This window comes from Ostrea edulis, chromosome 5 (assembly GCF_947568905.1).
Source record: "Ostrea edulis chromosome 5, xbOstEdul1.1, whole genome shotgun sequence".
Taxonomy (NCBI): domain Eukaryota; kingdom Metazoa; phylum Mollusca; class Bivalvia; order Ostreida; family Ostreidae; genus Ostrea; species Ostrea edulis.
Window position 1 is genome coordinate 90,242,089 of NC_079168.1, and position 19,213 is coordinate 90,261,301.

At 35.9% G+C, this 19,213-nt stretch overlaps 1 protein-coding gene across 3 annotated transcripts in view; it reads right to left on the reverse strand.

Moving 5' to 3' along the window:
- Positions 1 to 9,466: 9,466 nt before the first annotated feature.
- The window catches only part of LOC125650234 (stAR-related lipid transfer protein 5), a 31,803-nt gene continuing 22,056 nt past the window's right edge, over positions 9,467 to 19,213 (reverse strand). Inside the window, exons 5-6 of one of the 3 annotated variants that reach the window (XM_048878349.2) lie at positions 18,039 to 18,132; positions 9,467 to 10,218 (exon numbers count right to left, since the gene is read on the reverse strand). In XM_048878349.2, coding sequence (XP_048734306.1) covers positions 10,062 to 10,218; positions 18,039 to 18,132 — 251 coding nt within the window. In that variant the 3' untranslated portion in view covers positions 9,467 to 10,061. The remainder of the gene's footprint in view (positions 10,219 to 18,038; positions 18,133 to 19,213) is intronic. The other 2 variants (XR_008795679.1, XM_048878348.2) reach the window with 2 other exon arrangements.

The window sequence follows — 19,213 nt, forward strand, 5'->3', positions numbered from 1 at the left end:
TGTTAGAAAGCTTTCATGTAAATGTGAACTTCTTTGGCCCAATGGTTCTTGAGAAGAAGATTTTTAAAGATTTTCCCTATATATTTGTATGTAAAACTTTGATCCCCTATTGTGGCCCCATCCTACCCCAGGGGGCCATGCTTTTTTCAATTTAGAATTTGCATTATATAAGGAAGCTTTCATATAAATCTCAGCTTTTCTGGCTCAGTGGTTCTTGAGAAGAAGAGTTTAAAGATTTTCCCTATATATTTGTATGTAAAACTTTGATCCCCTATTGTGGCCCCATCCGACCCCCGAGGGCCATGGTTTTAACAATTTAGAATCTGCACTACCTAATAAAGCTTATCTATAAATTTCATTTTTTCTGGCCCAGTGGTTCTTGAGAAGAAGATTTTTTAATGACCCTACCCTATTTTTACCTTTTCTTGATTATCTCCCCTTGAAAGGTGGCCTGGCCCTTTATTTTAACAATTTAGAATTCCCTTTACCTAAGGATGTTTTGTGCCAACTTTGGTTGAAATTGTCCCAGTGGTTGTTGAGAAGTTGAAAATGTGAAAAGTTTACAGACGGACAGACAGAGGGACGGACGGACGCCGGAATACGGGTGATCAGAAAAGCTCACTTGAGCTTTCAGCTCAGGTGAGCTAAAAAAAAACCCACGTTAAATCTTCATTACATAATAATGTCTGCGTATCTATATGCAGGACATTTGTAAAGAAGTTTCCTGAAAATTCCTTTATGAAACTTTAATCCTATTGTGGCATCAAAATGGCCAATGGGTTATGACTACGAACTTTAATCTTCACGTAAGAACGGTTGCATGTTGATTTGGCAAAGTGTACCCTTATGCTTCTTGAAAATGATCCACAAGGTTCTTATATATGCTATATAAAATTCTAACCTATAGCACCGTCCTGGCCTTCAGGTGGCCATGGTTTGAATGAAAGTGAATCTACACAAATTCTACCCGAAATATGTGACTTTTAATAGAGATTCTTACACTTCTTGTTAAACTTTAAAACCATAATGAGGCTCTACTCTGTCCCTAGGCGACATGGTCTGAACAAACTTTAAATCTTCGCTCCGTAAGAATGATTAACTTAGAATATTAATTTGACAAATTGTATCTGCCAGTGTGTGGTTCTCGAAAGGAAATTTAAAGAATTGCATCCCGATTATACAAAATAACTCCCTATCCCAAGAGTCGTGGTTTGAACTTCTGAATCATTGAATCTTGCAATACATGAAAAAGCTTAAAATACAAAATGTATCACAAAACTGTGAAATTCATGCCCCCAGGGTGGAGCTCAGCTGATCATATATCAAAATGTCGTATAGTTTAGAAAATCGTCTTTAGTCTTCGACATCAAGGAGGCAAAATGTCTGCGTAATTATAATGGATATTGAGTCCTATACCAAAACTGAAATTCATAACCCCTGAGTGCAGACCCCAGTGCCATCAGATTTCAAAAAGCTATAGTACTACCATTGATTAAGTACCAAGGACTTGACAAGGATGAATTAAAAAAAATATACAGACCTGTATCAAACTTACCTTTGCTATCTAAAATATTGGAAAAAACAATGGCAGCTCAAGTTGGAAAACATCTGAACCCTCACGAGCTTCACGACCCGGTGAAATCTGCCTACCGCAATTGCCACTCTACAGAAATGGCTCTATTATGGGGTCACCATATTACCTCTACATTGGACGGGAATTCATGTGTTGCACTCGTAATGCCCGCTCTTTCAGCCGCATTCGACGTCATAGACCATGATATTCTGATCAGGCGTATGGAGTACGCTTTTGGTATCGTCATGGATCAAGTCTTATCTCCTTGGGCAAAGTCAACAAATTGCTGTTGGATCTACATTATCCTAAGAGTTCCTACTCCACTGTGGTGTTCCAAAGGGTTCTGTATCAGGACCTCGTCTATATTCATAGTATATTGCATGTTCTCCAAACCAATCGGAGAAATTTGCCGGAGGCATAACATGTGTTATCATTGCTACGCAGATGACACTCGGGTATACTAAAACCAAACTTCAACGGTGTCTTTCTGATATTGACAACTGGATGCAAAACAACATACTCAAGCTAAATCAGGGAAAAACAAAACCTATTATCTTTACATCAAAACGTAAATCTCGTGAATTCTCGGGATATCAACTGGCGTTCGGTGGATTCTGTCGTCACCAGTGCATTAGTGTAAAAAATCTTGGGGTGTTTTTCGACAGCACACTTAGCATGGAGTGCCAAATAAGTGCATTGACTAAATCATGGCATTTCCAACTCAGTAATATCGGTGAACTTGGATTTTTTATAACGGAGGGTGCGTGCAGGACTTGTTAGATTATTGATTACATCCCGTCTTGATTATGGAAATGTACTTCTTTATAATGTTAATTCAGCATTTTTGCAGAAGTTACAGAAAGTTCAAAACATTGCTGCTAGGCTAGTGATACATTCACGGGAACATGAGCATGTTACACCAATTTTCATATCGCTTTACTGGTTACCTGTGACATATCAAACGAAATATAAAATCCTATTGTGTACTTTCACGACTGTACATGGATTAGCTCCAGCATGCATCCAGGAAGTAAGTCAGGTGTACCATGAAAGGTGAAGATAACGAACAGTGATCAATCTCATAACTCCTACAAGCAATACAAAATAGAGAGTTTGGCAAACACGAACCTCTGGAAAAATCAGAGGTGGGATCAGGTGCCTTGGAGGAGTAAGCATCTCCTGTCGACCGGTCACACCCGCCGTGAGCCCTATATCCTGATCAGGTAAACGGAGCTATCCGCAGTCAAAATCATTGTACCAAGAATGGTCTAACAATCGGTATGAAACACGTCAGACAGCATTTGACCCAATGATAAGTTGTATTGACGAACTATAGATCGTTATAACGACCATAGAATTTGCGAAATGCTGACTTTAATCGAGACTGTTGAAACCCCTGTACCATGAACTTGTTTGTCAGTAGCTTGCCTCGATTTAAAAACTGACTATACGCAGAACAAGCTCTTGCGTATCGAATCAGTTGAGACTACTTAAATATGGGAAGTTGACGATGGAGAAGCTGAAATCATCCCGTTTGTCATACAGTTGAGTTGTCAGTTTGCCGTTAATATCTATTTTCAATAAAATATCTAAGTATGAAACAGAAGTAGACGACTCTGTGGTATCCTTTATTTCGAGCTCACAGGGATATATCGAATCGACATATGAATGAAAGTTATTATTGTTGATAGACAAAACGAGGTCGATATATCTAAATGTCGAATTGGAGACCACAGCAAGAGATTTTTTCTTCTCACGTAGAGGTTTTTGAATAAATTCTGCTTCATATGAATATAAAAACAGGTCAACTAACAAAGAACAATTCGTGTCAATAGGAATTCCAACAGACTGTTGGAAGACCTGATCACCAAAGACCACAAAGATATTGTCAATGAAGAACTTTAGCATATTTTTTATTTCAACTTCAGAGTACTTGTACGGGGAATCAGAATGGTATTTATCAAAGTAATTTTTTTGGATGACTGATCACTAGATATGAATATTTCCGTTTTTAGCTCACCTGAACCGAAGGTTCAAGTGAGCTATTCTGATCACATTTTGTCCGGCGTCCGTCTGTCTGTCTGTCCGTAAACTTTTCACATTTTCGACTTCTTCTCCAGAACCACTGGACCAATTTCAACCTAACTTGGCCAAAAGCATCCTTGGGTGAAGGGCTTTCAAGTTTGTTCAAATGAAGGGCCATGTCCCTTTGAAAGGGGAGATAATCACAAAAATGCAAAAATAGGGTGGGGTCATTTAAAAATCTTCTTCTCAAGAACCTCTGGGCCAGAAGAGCTGAAATTTACCTGAAAGCTTCCTGACATATTGCAAATTCAAGTCTGTTCAAATCATGGCCCCCGGTGGTAGGATAGGGCCACAAGGGGGATCAAAGTTTTACATACAAATATATAGGGAAAATTTTTAAAAATCTTCTTCTCAAGAACCACTAAGCCAGAAAAGCTGAGATTTACACGAAAGCTTCCTGACATAATGCAGATTCAAGTTTGTTCAAATCATGGGCCCCTGGGGTTCGATGGGGCCACAATAGGGGATCAAAGTTTTACATACAAATATATAGGAAAAATCTTTAAAAATCTTCTTCTCAAGAACCAGTAAGCCAGAAAAGCTGATTTTTACATGAAAACTTTCTGACATAGTGCAGATTCAAGTTTGTTCAAATCATGGCCCCCGGGGATAAGATGGAGCCCCAAGGGGTGGATCAAAGTTTTACACACAAATATATAGGGAAAAACTTTAAAAATCTTCTTCTCAAGAACCACTAAGCCAGAAAAGCTGAGATTTACATGAAAACTTCCTGACATAATACAGATTCAAGTTTGTTCAAATCATGGGCCCTGGGGGTTGGATGGGGCCACAATAGGGGATCAAAGTTTTACATACAAATATATAGGAAAAATCTTAAAAAATTTTCTTCTCAAGAACCACTGAGTCAGAAAAGCTGATTTTTACATGAAAACTTCCTGACATAGTGCAGATTCAAGTTTGTTCAAATCATGGCCCCCGGTGGTAGGATGGGGCCACAAGGGGGGATCAAAGTTTTACATACAAATATATAGGGAAAAACTTTAAAAATCTTCTTCTCAAGAACCACTAAGCCAGAAAAGCTGAGATTTACACGAAAGCTTCCTGACATAATGCAGATTCAAGTTTGTTCAAATCATGGGCCCCGGGGGTTGGATGGGGCCACAATAGGGGATCAAAATTTTACATACAAATATATAGGAAAAATCTTAAAAAATCTTCTTCTCAAGAACCACTGAGTCAGAAAAGCTGATTTTTACATGAAAACTTCCTGACATAGTGCAGATTCAAGTTTGTTCAAATCATGGCCCCCGGGGATAGGATGGGGCCACAATAGGGGATCAAAGTTTTACATACAAATATATAGGAAAAATCTTTAAAAATCTTCTTCTCAAGAACCACTAAGCCAGAAAAGCTGATTTTTACATGAAAACTTTCTGACATAGTGCAGATTCAAGTTTGTTCAAATCATGGCCCCCGGGGATAAGATGGGGCCCCAAGGGGGGATCAAAGTTTTACACGCAAATATATAGGGAAAAATCTTTAAAAATCTTCTTCTCAAGAATAGCAAAGCTGTGATTAATCATATTTATATGGAAGCATCTTCAGGTAGTGTAAATTCAAGTTTGTTCAAGTCATGCCCCCAGGGGGTAGGGAGGGGCCACAATAGGGGTTCAAAGTTTGACATTGAAATATTTAAAAATATATATATGTTCAAAAATCTTCATCTCAAGAAGAGCATAGTAATGATTAGTCATTTTAATGTAAAAGCATTATCAGGTAGTGCAGATTAAAATTTGTGGAATTCATGGTCCCCTGGCGAAGGTTGGGGCCACATAGAAGATCGATTTTTTTTTTTTGATTTTTTTTTTTTTTTTTTTTTTTACATGGGAATATATAAGGAGGAGTGTTTAAGAAATTTTACATGGGAATATATAGGAAAAAATGTAGATAAATTTTCAATTTTTTCTGCTATTGTTAATTTTGCATCCAAATAAATCTAGTGATATAATTTCATTTTTATCTTCATTTATAAATTAAGAAGAAGAAAACTCGCCGTCGATTCCTTTTGAACAACTTGGTGAATATCATTAATCTTGGCACCAAAAATCTTTGACTGAAGGGCATTCAATTGTTATAATTACACACTTAATGCACATATTTACAACGTGTATGACCCCCTATTGATTTTCTGGTCACACCTGCCATGTTGGGTTTAAAACATAAACACTCTTTTCTCAGGTGAGCGATGTGGCCCATGGGCCTCTTGTTCATTCTTGTTGAAGAAGCAACTATCTATGATTTCAAATAATCTAGTCTTTAATTTATCGTGAGAAATGGTCGTGTAAAGTCTTGAACAGTCATGGGTTTTGATGTTATTGATTTGGGAAAAGTTTTGCGACTTTCAAGTTTACTAAAAGGTCTTTAGAAGTTTTTAGAATCCACATTTGATTAACACCGAGTACTTTGTTGTGCGGATTCGTTATATCTTCTAAAGCACCGCGCTCGTATTAAACTGTATGTCGAAAGACGGTTTGATGTTTCTTCATCAACTGTGTGGAACTGCCTCCCATTGGATCTTTGTGTCGTGGATTCAAAAGCTGTTTTTAAAAACAAACTTAAAACATATCTTTTTGAACTTGCATTTAAAATGTAAGTGGGTGTTTATGTATACAGCTAAATTAAAAAAAAGTATGAGATTTAGTATTATTTTATTGCTTTTTCTATTTAATTATTGTTCTTTGTTTTTATTGTTTTAAATGTAAAGCGCTTTGGGGTAATTGTCTTCATCAGATAAAGCGCTATATAAATGTATAATAATGATAATTAATCATATATTGAAAATAATTATATCTTAGAAATTCTTCTTTACTTCTGAACATCAATCAGTCAAACTGTTGTCTTGATAATAGTGAAGAATGAACTTTATATCCATAACACCTGTATTCAGGGTTCATATCCCAGTTTGGGGCCAAGTTGATTTATGTATATTAAAAATCTTCCTTACCTCTGGACATCAATCTGTCGGCATGGTTATAAGCACGGAGCCCTCTAGCTACCAAAAACTGTGACATGCATGACCCCTGGGTTCAGGCCCTATGGGTGGAGCTAAATTGGTTGAAAGTGCATTATACATTTATGTTAGAAAATCTTTACCTCTCGACAAGGAAGCAAAATGTTTGGATGATAGTGGGCGTTGAGCCCTCTACCAAAATTGTCAAATTGACAACCGATGGGGTCATCTGCAGAGTCCAGGTACCAGGGTGGGGTTAGATTGGACATATACATATATGTACTGAAAATGCAATAGAAAATATTTACTGTTGGATATGAAACACAAACTGTTGGAATGATTATAACGAGCAATGTGAAATTTATGATGCCCTAGAGCTGATAAACGTGCACCCAGTTTACCACTCTGTTCAACCAAAGGGGGAGGGGTTGCAATCCCGTAAATTCCCCCAAGACCTCCTCCCCCACTGAGAACCCCCATGCTCACTATCACCAAGGTTTTGCTTTACATCCAGGAGTAAATATATGTTCCATAAATCCCACCATGAAACACGGATCCAGTGGCCATTATGTTTAGTAAAGCCCCCCATGCTCAGTGTAAGAGTTGATATATTTATACATTATATTATCCACATACAAGGTCTCATGTAATGAGGTCAGCAACTGGCAAAAAGAAGATTCTCCATATATACCAAAACCTTCAAGAACTTGTTTGACTTATTGTATGATTATTACTTGATTTCATATCATATATTTTCGTCTTTGTTTTAATCTTAGAAAGTGTTAAGCCCTCGTATCTTGAAAACGGGATTTGCCCCGAAAATATTCATAAAATGGCTAAACATGAAGTCATGTTATTTTAAACATGCACAAACAAGAGGCCCATGAGCCACATCGCTCACCTGAGTCACCTTGGCCCATATTAAAAGATTCCCTTATATATTTGCACGTAAAACTTTGATCCCCTATTGTGGACCAATCCTCCCCCCTCCCTGGGGGGCGATGATTTTTACAAACTTCAATCTGTACTATGTCAGAAAAGTTTCATGTAAATGTAAACTTCTTTGTCCCAATGATTCTTGAGAAGATTTCCCCCATATATTTCTATGGAAAACTTTGATCCCCTATTGTGGCCCTATCCTTCTCCCGGGCGGCATAATTTTAACAAACTTGAATCTGCACTGTGCCAGGAAGCATTTATGTAAATTTCTTTGGCCCAATGGTTCTTGATAAGATTTTTCCCTATATATTTGTATGCAAAACTTTGATCCCCTATTGTGGCCCCAATCTACCCCCAGGGGCCATGATTTTTACAAACTTACATCAGCACTATGTCAGGAAGCTTTCATGCAAGTTTTAGCTCTTCTGACCCAGTGGTTTTTGAGGAAAAGATTTTTAAATGGCCCCGCCCTATTTTTGTGATTATCTCCCCTTTAAAGGGGGCATGACCCTTTATTTGAACAAACGTGAAAGCCCTTCACCCAAGGATGCTTTTTGGTAAGTTTGGTTGAAATTGGCCAAGTGGTTCTAGAGAAGTAGGAAATATAAACATTTTACAGACAGACGACGGACAAAAGGCAATCAGAAAAGCTCACTTGAGTTTTCAGCTCAGGTGAACTAAAACGGAGGTCCCCTCTCGCGAAAAATTCTCGACGGCACGTAAAACAGCCAACCTTAATAATGTTTTCTAAGATACAATGTACTTTTAAAATATTATCAACTTAGCCCACCCCCACCCTGAACCCTAATTTCAGAAGTCATGGATTTCACACTTTTGGTTGAGGTTCTAGTACTCATTATAATCATGCAAACAGTTTATGTCCTTGATTTCAGAAAGTGGGACATGAAACCTTAAACCCAGATGTCATGGATTTCAGAATTTTGGAAGAGGTTTGAGATCGTTATAATCATGCAAATATTTCAAGGAGTAAATAATTCAAGTTTGTTTTTTTTTTACTAAGATAAAATACTTTTTTCAATATATGACTAACATAGCCCCACCCTTGAGGTCATGAATTTGGCAAAGAGTTTGGGCACCGGTTATATAATTATGAAAACATTTTGCCTCCTTAAATAATTTTTCTAAGATACAGGGCTGCGACTGAATTCCTCAGAAATCAGAGGAAAACTGGTCAAAAAGCAAAGAAAACACCCCACTTCACCTGGAAAAATATCCTTTTCTGTCACTTTAGGTCGAGTGTATCAATTTTTCGAGAGAAAAAGGAGTCAATCAGAGAATTTTCTCTGAAAAGAGGAAAAAATCACACCCCTGATTAGATATAATGTATTTTCAGTAGCTGACTACCTTAGCCCTACCCCTGGGGGTCATGAATTTCACAATTTTGGTTGAGGCTTGAGTACTTATTAAAATCATGCAAACATTTCCCTACCTTAATGTCCAGAAGTCAAGAAGTCTTTTTCTAAAACATAGTACATTTTCAATATACATGTATGTCCAACTAGGCCCACTCTACGAGTTAACTGCATTCATTTTTATGGTTTTTTGGTCCTTCCCCTCAGATCCCAGGGAGGCAGAATCCATGGAATTGACAAATTTTTGTTCCCTCTTTACCCACATCTTCGCTTGCCAAGTGTCCGATTCGTTTACTCTCATCTCAGATGAGTCAGCGAATCGGACACTTGGCTAGCGAAGACGCTTCAGCTGTTTAAGAAATCACCAACGCACGAAAACAGATAGCAAAATGTCATTCTGGTGACCTTAAAAGTGATTGCGCCATGAAAAATTTTGTTCTTTAAAAATGCAGGGGTGTCGAGTTGCACATTTATACATTTTTAAAAGTTAGTTAGGAATTGCAAGAAAAAGAAAAAAAAAGAGCGTTTGTTGTAATATATTTATATCATACTTAATGAAATGACAATAACATATATCCAAGGACAGATCTGAATAAAAATTCTGTGTTTATAGAATGTCCTTTAATATAATAAATACATAGATGATTACCAGTACGCTGTGTTACACGATACTCTGTATATAAACAGATCCTTACTAATAAGTGTTCATCATCAATGACGACAATGACACCATTTTTCTAAATATTGCAATACTGAGGAGTTCAACATTTGATGGAAACTTTTGTATTTGAGATGTTGAAATAATAAGAGATATTTTTACAAACATGTGTTATGTATGCAATGTAACTATTAGAAATGAGTGGATACGTACAGACTAGCTGTTGCCATGGTAATCATTACAATATTAACATAGTCAATATTTCCACACATATACTAGCACAGTTACTGAAGTTAAATAAATCCTGTCTCCGTGTATTCCTTCCATGTAAATATAATTCATTATAACACAATAAACGATGTGGTAGTTTGTTTTTGTTTTTGACAGTAATACTTGTATACAATTGGACAATGTCAAAATAAACAGTGTGAACAACAACCAGCTTTAGCTCGGGTCTAATCCTCAACTGGAGAGCTTGCCATCCTTTTTTAGTGCTTCTTCCAACTTCGTGAAGAACTCCACCATGGATCCTGGAATGGCCGCTTCAACAACGTTCTTGGGGAGCATTCCTTTGATGTCCGGTTGTATCAAGCTGACGAGCTTGCACTTATTGGGGTCTCTGAAAACAGTTAGGAAAATCCAGTTACTAAAAGATATGCGGTTGAGAAGAGATTTTAGGAAGACAACTTATACTGTGGCTACACCAAATTCACTTCTTATTTTATTAAGTGAGGAACTTGTTATTGAATCATTTGTTTAAGTGCCTTCAATATTCTGCACTGTATAAACTGCAGCATTCGTTTTAAGCATTTCCTTGATATTTTCATACATTACTGTATGTTTTCAAACGTCAAAGATAATTGTTAAAATTGGACCTGTTAATATTAATTAAGGTTAAATAGTTAAAAATAAATAATAAAAAATAAAACAGCAACTGAAAATAATTTCAGAAATGAAGAAAGCATGCAGTGACTGCAAAAACAACACCTATATGTTGCAATACTTTATTCTTGCCAATACACAAGTTGTACTATAAGCCATTGTATTATCCAGATAGTCCACATAAACAATATTTTATGGAAAAAAAAAAAACACTAATGAATAACAAAAGATGACTAAACTGCATATTGCCTTTTCGAAAGGATGTCAATTTCGATTCAAGTAAATAAATCTCCGTAAAATGCCACTATAATTTATATCAAGTTCATGTTGTAAATCCCCCCTTTTTAATATTTTTATTTGCTTCTCTCAATATACGTTATTGTTTAAATTAGATTTATTTTCTGTTAATTATCAACGTTAAACGTTATTGTAAATTCCAAATCTCAATTTCGCAATATACTAATTAATTTCAGTTTTTCATAAATTAATCAAATTTAGATTATCTAAATAACTCCATACTCACAGTTTTATCTGATACAAGTTTTAAAGTGTATTTATTTCCATTCATTAAAACTAACAAATTATCAAATAAAATACATAGGTCATCACACTTTTTAAGATGCGAGACATACATAAACAGAATCATAAATCAACGTCAGAAAATTGCAATTTTCCTTAAACAGCGTTATCAAAATTTCATACAAACTGATCATGACGATATAATAGCATTCATGACAATTCTATGAAACTGTATCTAAACATAAATATACAAAATTTCAGTAAAAATAAAGGAAATCTATCACATAATAGACTTGATAAAGAGATCAATAAAAACAGATTCATTGCCCTTGGATTCAATATCTTTAAAAAACGTATCATTGATTATTCAACTATAACTTAGACTTTTAAAATAGTTTATTTTTAACAAGATTTTTCATAATAACAATCGGAAAAGACTCTAACAAAATTTATGTTCCTATCATGCATAAATCTAAATAAATCATTGATTTTACAAAATCTTATGACATCACAGGAGGGTGGTTTCTCAGATCGTTCGCGGTAGCTCGGTGGTTCGCTTCGTAACCAGAAGGTCATGAGTTCGATCGCAGCTTGTGCCATGACCGCGTCAAACCTATGACGTAAACTTGGGCAGTGATTGCTCCTTCACCAAACGCTCGGGGCATTTAGGAGTGAAATTCATGGGTCTTTCGGATATGATCTTGAAAACGGAGGCCCCGTGTCGCGGCAGGCGTTGGCACGTTAAAGACCCCCAATTGCTACGACCCTGAGCGCCATGCATAGATCTGAATTTGTGGTACTTCACCTACAACTGGTGAAGTATCAATAGAAGTGAACAATTTTCGATGGGACGTAAAACAAACAATCCGTTTCTCATTCTGTACGAGGGTTGCCCGGTAAAATATAGGACAACGCGTTTATAATGAAATACATGTATACTCAGAGAAAGTGTTCCTCTATCATATTCGAAGATAATTATATATTTTTTAATAAAAATGAAGAATTAAAAAAAGAAGAAATTTTTTTGACAAAAATAAAAAAAATCATTGTACTCCAGTGTGTGCAAGGTATGTACCTGCAATACACGACAAAAAATATCAGACTTTCATTAGAAAATAGAAAGAAGGAAAGGAATCAAATATATGAGGTTGCTGTAGAAATTAACATAGTTCATGTCACTATCTATCATGGTGTCATTTTGAGGAGATCAAGTGGGGCTGATCCAACTTTTCTTAACAGCTTCATCACAACAGATACAACGTAATTTGATGTAATCATCCGTCGTAGCAATGCAAATAACATGAAATGTCACATTTTATTTGAAGATATATCTAGGGCAGTGAAGATTTTAGAATACTGCGTTGACTTTTTTTTTTAATTTAGATAACATATCCACGATTTTACTGGTAGCCTTCATGTAATGAAATCATTATTTTTATCGAGAATGCAGTATCTAAAATATCACACACACAACAAGAGCCCCATGGGCCGAGAATCGCTCTTCTGATACATTGTAGAACAAGCAAAAATTCTCACTAACCAAGATTCATCAATTAACAAAGTTTGATGATGTTAAGTCAAATAGTACCTGAAAATTTAAATGTAACTGTCCAAAAGTAGGTCAAGATGACCTACTTTTGGTCGACACACTGAATACTCAAGATGCATCAACTGACAAGTCAAATAGTATTCAAATATAGCCGTCAAATTCCAAAAGAAGCCACAGTGACCTACTTTTTGGTCGACACACTCCAAAGACTCAAGATGCATCAACTGACAAAGTTTGATAATTGAAGTCAAATAGTATCTGAAATATTCAAATATAGCCGTCAAAATCCAAAAATAGTTCACGGTGACCTACTTTTTAGTCAACACACTCTGAAGACTCAACCTGCATCAACTGACAAAGTTTGATAATTGTAAGTCAAATAGTATCTGAATATTAAAATATAGCCGTCAAATTCCAAAAGTAGGTCACGGTGACCTACGATTTGGTCAACAAACTATGAAGACTCAAGATGCATCAACTGACAAAGTTTGATGATCCTAGCTTTCATAGTGTCCAAAATATGCATCTAAAATTGAAAATGTGAAATTTTAATGTCTGCAAAATTCAAAAAGTAGGTCACTGTGACCTACTTTTTTTTATAAATATGTTTCGAGGTCTCTAGACGCATCAACTTACAAGGTTTGATGATTTTAAACCTCTCGGTATCTGAAATAACAACCTAAAATGTATTCATAAATGATTAGCAATAAAATTCAGAAAGTAGGTCATGGTGACATACTTTTCACATGAAGCAGTTCAAGGTCCCATGATCCATCAACTGACAACTTTTGATGACCATATGCTTAAAAGTGTCCAAGATATGCATCAAAATCCATTTAATAATACTTACCTGCAAAATTCAAAAAGTGGGTCACCATGACCTACTTTTAACACAACATGATATTAGGTCCTAAGATGCATCAACTGACAAAATTAGATGATCCTAGTCCTTATACTAAGCAAAATATCAAAGTTTTAACAAAACAAAATTTAATGTCAACTTTGAAGTGACCTTGAGACCACACCCTTTGCCCCAGGATGATGCCTTGAACAAATTTTTATCTACAGCCTACCCTCATCCTTATGCATATAAGTTTGGTGATAATTTGCCCAGTGGTTCTTGAGAAGATTTTTAGCAACCACTACTTTTGTTTGCATTTTCCTAGTTATCTCCCCTTTTTAAAAGGTCACAACCCTAGATTTAATACAAATGAAAGCCCTTGGGCCAAGGATACCCTGTAACAAATTTGACAAAATTTGGCCAAGGGGTTCTTGAGATACAGCCCTTTCCCCAAAAATTTGACGCACACCGCACGCCAGACATATGACCATATGATTAGCTGTTTGAGCCTTCGGCTCATAAGAGCTAAAAATCACACGTATTTACATGCATTTATTGTTCCCAATACAATATTTAAACCGAGTTTTCCATTTGCTGAATATTAATGGGACATATTCATTGGAAGCGTTGATATGTGATATATTGTTTGCAACAATTAAAGAAAGTATACTTTTGATACAAGAAAAGTGACAACAGTTCTTGCTTTTGTGTCAAAGTCATTCAAGATCACACTTTTTCATTCCAAAGGACCTTAAAATTCCATTCCAGTAGACAACAAGAGGCCCATGGGCCACATCGCTCACCTGAGTCACCTTGGTCCATATCAGAAGATTTTCCATATCTATTTGCATGTAAAACCGTAGTCCCTATTATGGCCCCAAACCTTCCCCTGGAGGTCATGGTTTTTGCAAACTTGAATCTACACTATGTCAGAAAGCTTTCATGTAAATGTGAACTTCTTTGGCCCAATGGTTCTTGAGAAGAAGATTTTTAAAGATTTTCCCTATATATTTGTATGTAAAACTTTGATCCCCTATTGTGGCCCCATCCTAACCCGGGGGGGGGGGGGGGGGGGGGGGGCATGATTTTAACAAACCTGAATCTGCACTATATCAGAAAGCTTTCATATAAATCTCAGCTTTTCTGGCTTAGTGGTTCTGGGAAGAAGATTTTTCCTATATATTTGTATGTAAAACTTTGATCCCCTATTGTGGACCCATCCGACCCCCGGGGGCCATGATCTTAACAATTTATAATCTGCACTATATCAGGAAGCTTTCATATAAACCTCAGCTTTTCTGGCTCAGTGGTTCTTGAGAAGAAGATTTTAAAAGATTTTTCCTATAAATTTGTATGTAAAACTTTGATGCCCCCCTTGAGGCCCCATCCAATCCCCGAGGTCCATGATTTTAACGAACTTGAATCTGCACTATATCCAAAAAAAACAAAAAACAACCCAAAAAACAAACAAAAAAAAAAAAAAACAACTTTGACCCCCTATTGTGGCCCCATCCGACCCCCGGGGGCCATGATTTTAACAATTTAGAATCTGTACTATATCAGGAAGCTTTCATATAAACCTCAGCTTTTCTGGCTCAGTGGTTCTTGGGAAGAAGATTTTTAAAGATTTTCCCTATATATTTGTATGTAAAACTTTGACCCCCTATTGTGGCCCCATCCGATCCCCGGGGGCCATGATTTTAACAATTTAGAATCTGCATTATATCAGGAAGCTTTCATATAAATCTCAGCTTTTCTGGCTCAGTGGTTCTTGAGAAGATTTTTAAAGATTTTCCCTATATATTTGTATGTAAAACTTTGATCCCCTATTATGGCCCCATCCGACCCCCGGGGGCCATGATTTTAATAATTTAGAATCTGCATTATATAAGGAAGCTTACATATAAATCTAAGATTTTCTGGCTCAGTGGTTCTTGAGAAGAAGATTTTTTAATGACCCTACCCTATTTTTACCTTTTCTTGATTATCTCCCCTTGGAAGGTGGCCTGGCCCTTTATTTTAACAATTTAGAATTCCCTTTACCTAAGGATGTTTTGTGCCAACTTTGGTTGAAATTGTCCCAGTGGTTGTTGAGAAGAAGTTTACAGGCGGACGGACAGACGGACGGACGCCGGAATACGGGTGATCAGAAAAGCTCACTTGAGCTTTCAGCTCAGGTGAACTAAAAAGTATATTATGTATTTGAGATTCATTACAAGTTTCGTATTGCAAAATAATCATTATGTGTGAACATATTTCTGTCAGCTGAACTAATAAACACTGCACTAGCAAATTCAATAAGACATACAAGGTAGACCGAATTTCCTCTAATCATTTCAGATTTGTGCACATTGATCGTAATTTCCGTCATACTTCTAGTACTTAGATTTTTTGTAAGTTTTCATTAATAACACTGGTGTAATAAGATACATAATGACATAACAAAGATCATATAAAAAGGGAAAATAGGAGCAGGGCATTCAAAATCATGGTCCCGTAAGGGACATCACGTTTAAAACATCATGCAGATTTACTATACCCTGTTACTTCCGTGGTTTACGACTTATTACCATACAATGTATAGCATTGAAAATCTTTACTTGATGTGATTTTTCTCTACTGGGCATGAAAGTCAGTATTTTCAAACGAAAGAATAAAGTGATATTTAACTACGTCGTTGATTAGTCTCCTTTAATTAAAGTTCCCCTCACCCCCATTTTAGTGTTAGATATTGCAAATAAATGTTAAAAAGAGTACTGAGTCTTCATAACGTCTCCATATGAGTGAAAATTTCTCGAGACTTGCATCTACATGTATTATTTGAAAATCCTAGTATCCAAATTCACCGTTCTCTTATGAATAGATTTGTATCTGGTGTGGTTGTAATTGTTTAAATAAGCTGGAAAAACAATACGCATATCAATAATGTTGTTTATCAATAAAATGTATTTTGAAACACCAGATAGATTTTAACCCCTGCACATTTTCACACCTTCAACAAGGGTCTGAACAATTGCCACGGTATTCATTAGCGCTTCTCAGTACCGACATTATTTTTCCTCGACATTTATTTGTGAATATTACATCTCACAGTAAATACAGTATGATCATTAATAAGTATCAACAGAAATTATCAATATTAACAGCAAAACTATCAATCATCATCGGAAATTAAGGATGTATGCTACACCAGAGAAATTTGATATGGATGAAAAGTGGAGGATATGTACAACAATATTTTGAAATTGAAAACTTTAAATTTACTTTATTTAGTCAGAAAATGCAGTTTTAGTAGATGGAAATCTCGAACCCGCGATCTACAGTTCAGCAGTCAACCTACTGAGCTACTCAGCTAGGCAATGATTGTGGAAATAGACAAATATATTGCTCTTATCTATAGTTTCATCCATGCTTTTAAAAGGAAGCAAGCCATTGTGACGAAGTACCCCTTAACCAATACCACATCACGATATCGGCAGAAATGACACTCTCAGTACTTTTTCCGTCCAGCAGTGTCTGTACAACAATGTACATCGCAAAGTACCAATATATCAATGAAATAAATGTTAGTGTATCACACAAACAAAAGAAATGTCTACCACTTTTAAATGATATATCTTTATCGGGATATATTTTGAGTCTTCTAAAACACAAACTTCTAAGTGCACATTCCTGGGTAATAAAAAACAATCCTCATATACATATCTCGATTCTATATCTAGTATTATTTATCTATTTTCTCTCTCTCCAAGATCGATGTCCGCCTTATCATATACATATTCTTGAAGAGTCTGATAGACAAAATTCCGTATCTAGTGACCGCGTTCATTTCTTTTAAATACTGAAAAAAATATCATTTGAATATTTACTTTGGCAAAGTTTACAACAGCAGAGCTTGCCTAGACTTTTTTCTTTTGATTTTTCGAAACACAGCGGAATAAATTTAGACCTTGTAAGACAGATATTTCTTTCACACACTTGATATTGAACAGACTAGCTATAAATTAATACCATGCTGTCGATAGTTCAACGGAAGCAGTATTGATTTAACTAATGGTGAAATGTTCCAAAGTGCAGAAGATCGATAGTGAGGCTTAAAACTGCATGAATTTACATTCTTTAAGCAGTTGGAGCAAGATACTTTCCCCTTTTTATCATGGAAAAATGCACAAAAATGCTTTTCAAATTCTTAGATGGTATTGTACTCTGTACGATTACCAGAACAGACGGAACCTAGTACTCGTGTTATTTCAACATCTTTCATGTTTTCTTAATTTTGAAATTAAGATACACTTGGTTAAAGAAATACAGATGTTTTAAACAACTTTTGTGCATGAAATAATTCTGCCTTCTTATCTTAATAACAGAAAGTCTGCTCCTCGTGACGTTATTTTGTAGCTTTCGAAAATCTCACACCTCCTGGTAGATCAATAAAATACATGCATATGCCCCAAGTTATTCCTGGACCTGTATTCAATTTAGCGACAATAGCTGGAATATTTCGACAATCCCAGTTTGATCGACATCAAATTTAAGTTGACTACATAGTTCTTAGTCTTATCCACCAATTCAAGATTATTTTGGATAAATGTTAGAAGGGACTGTTTCACAATGTATTTACACAAGAACCGGGGGTGCTCTTACTTACGATGGGTATTTTATGACTAATACTCCGCAACTGTAATTCCAGCCTCTAACATACTTCTTTTCTTCGGGAAATTCCTCTAGCTCCACGCTACATGCTACAAAACAAGCTCAAAATAACAAGCACTGACTAGATATATACTAAAGCAACTTTCTCAGATGTTCAGGCTTGCCACTTGACATTAAATGTACCCAGTCCTTCTGTGTTGACAGCATATGCACACCATTAGCACTAAGAACTTTTGTTGGGAATTTAATCATTCTTCTTTCTGTAGAGGCAAGCATTAAACATCTGGAAACAAAGCCTGAGGTGTTAGCAAATCATATTAAAACATTTCCTAAAAAGTGTTCTACATTTGGCATTGGTTGTTGTTCCAAGTGTAGAACGAACAAGGAAAGGCTGAATCCCGAACATAAGTATACAGTCATACAATGCATGCCGTGTACAGACTTTAAATATATGATACTAATAATATTTATTATATTTCATATTGTACTCCAAATGTACAAGTTTTCAGATTATTTTTGAATACAAAGGACAATATATGATAATATTCTAATATTCAGCAGCAGTATAAAAAAAATGTGATCTTAAAGCACAAATGCCCCCTAAAGTTCCCATACAGACTTTACATAATATGTGTTACATTAACAGTACATACATGTATTAGCTGCAAAACTGTAGCTCTCTGAAAAAAATATTGGGACAGATCGGTGTCCAAATATTATTTCAGAGAGTTACAGTTCTGGAGCTATACGTGTATATATGACTATTATGGACCCACCCTAGAGTCAGAAACCTGGGGTTCCGAAGTTAACAATTGTGGTACACCTCATTTTGCTTTTCCTTAAAGAACACCAGGTATGCATTTACTTTTTATATTATACGAGTAATCTAATCATAATATCATCAGAATTAAAGAAGAAGTATTTCAACAAATAATCACTACATATTCTATGCCAAGTTTGGCCCCACCCTAAAGTCAGAACCTCTACCCCAGGGATCATGACTTCCTGCTCTACATGACTATGCTGCCTTTGCATTTAATTTTTCTTACAGATGTACGGTTGTAGAGAAAAAATTGAAAATTGGTCAATTTATGGGAGTTTTTGCAATGTCCTAAAGTCCAGGGAGGGGCAATATTCTTTAAAATGAAAATTTATATCCGCCTTGTCCTA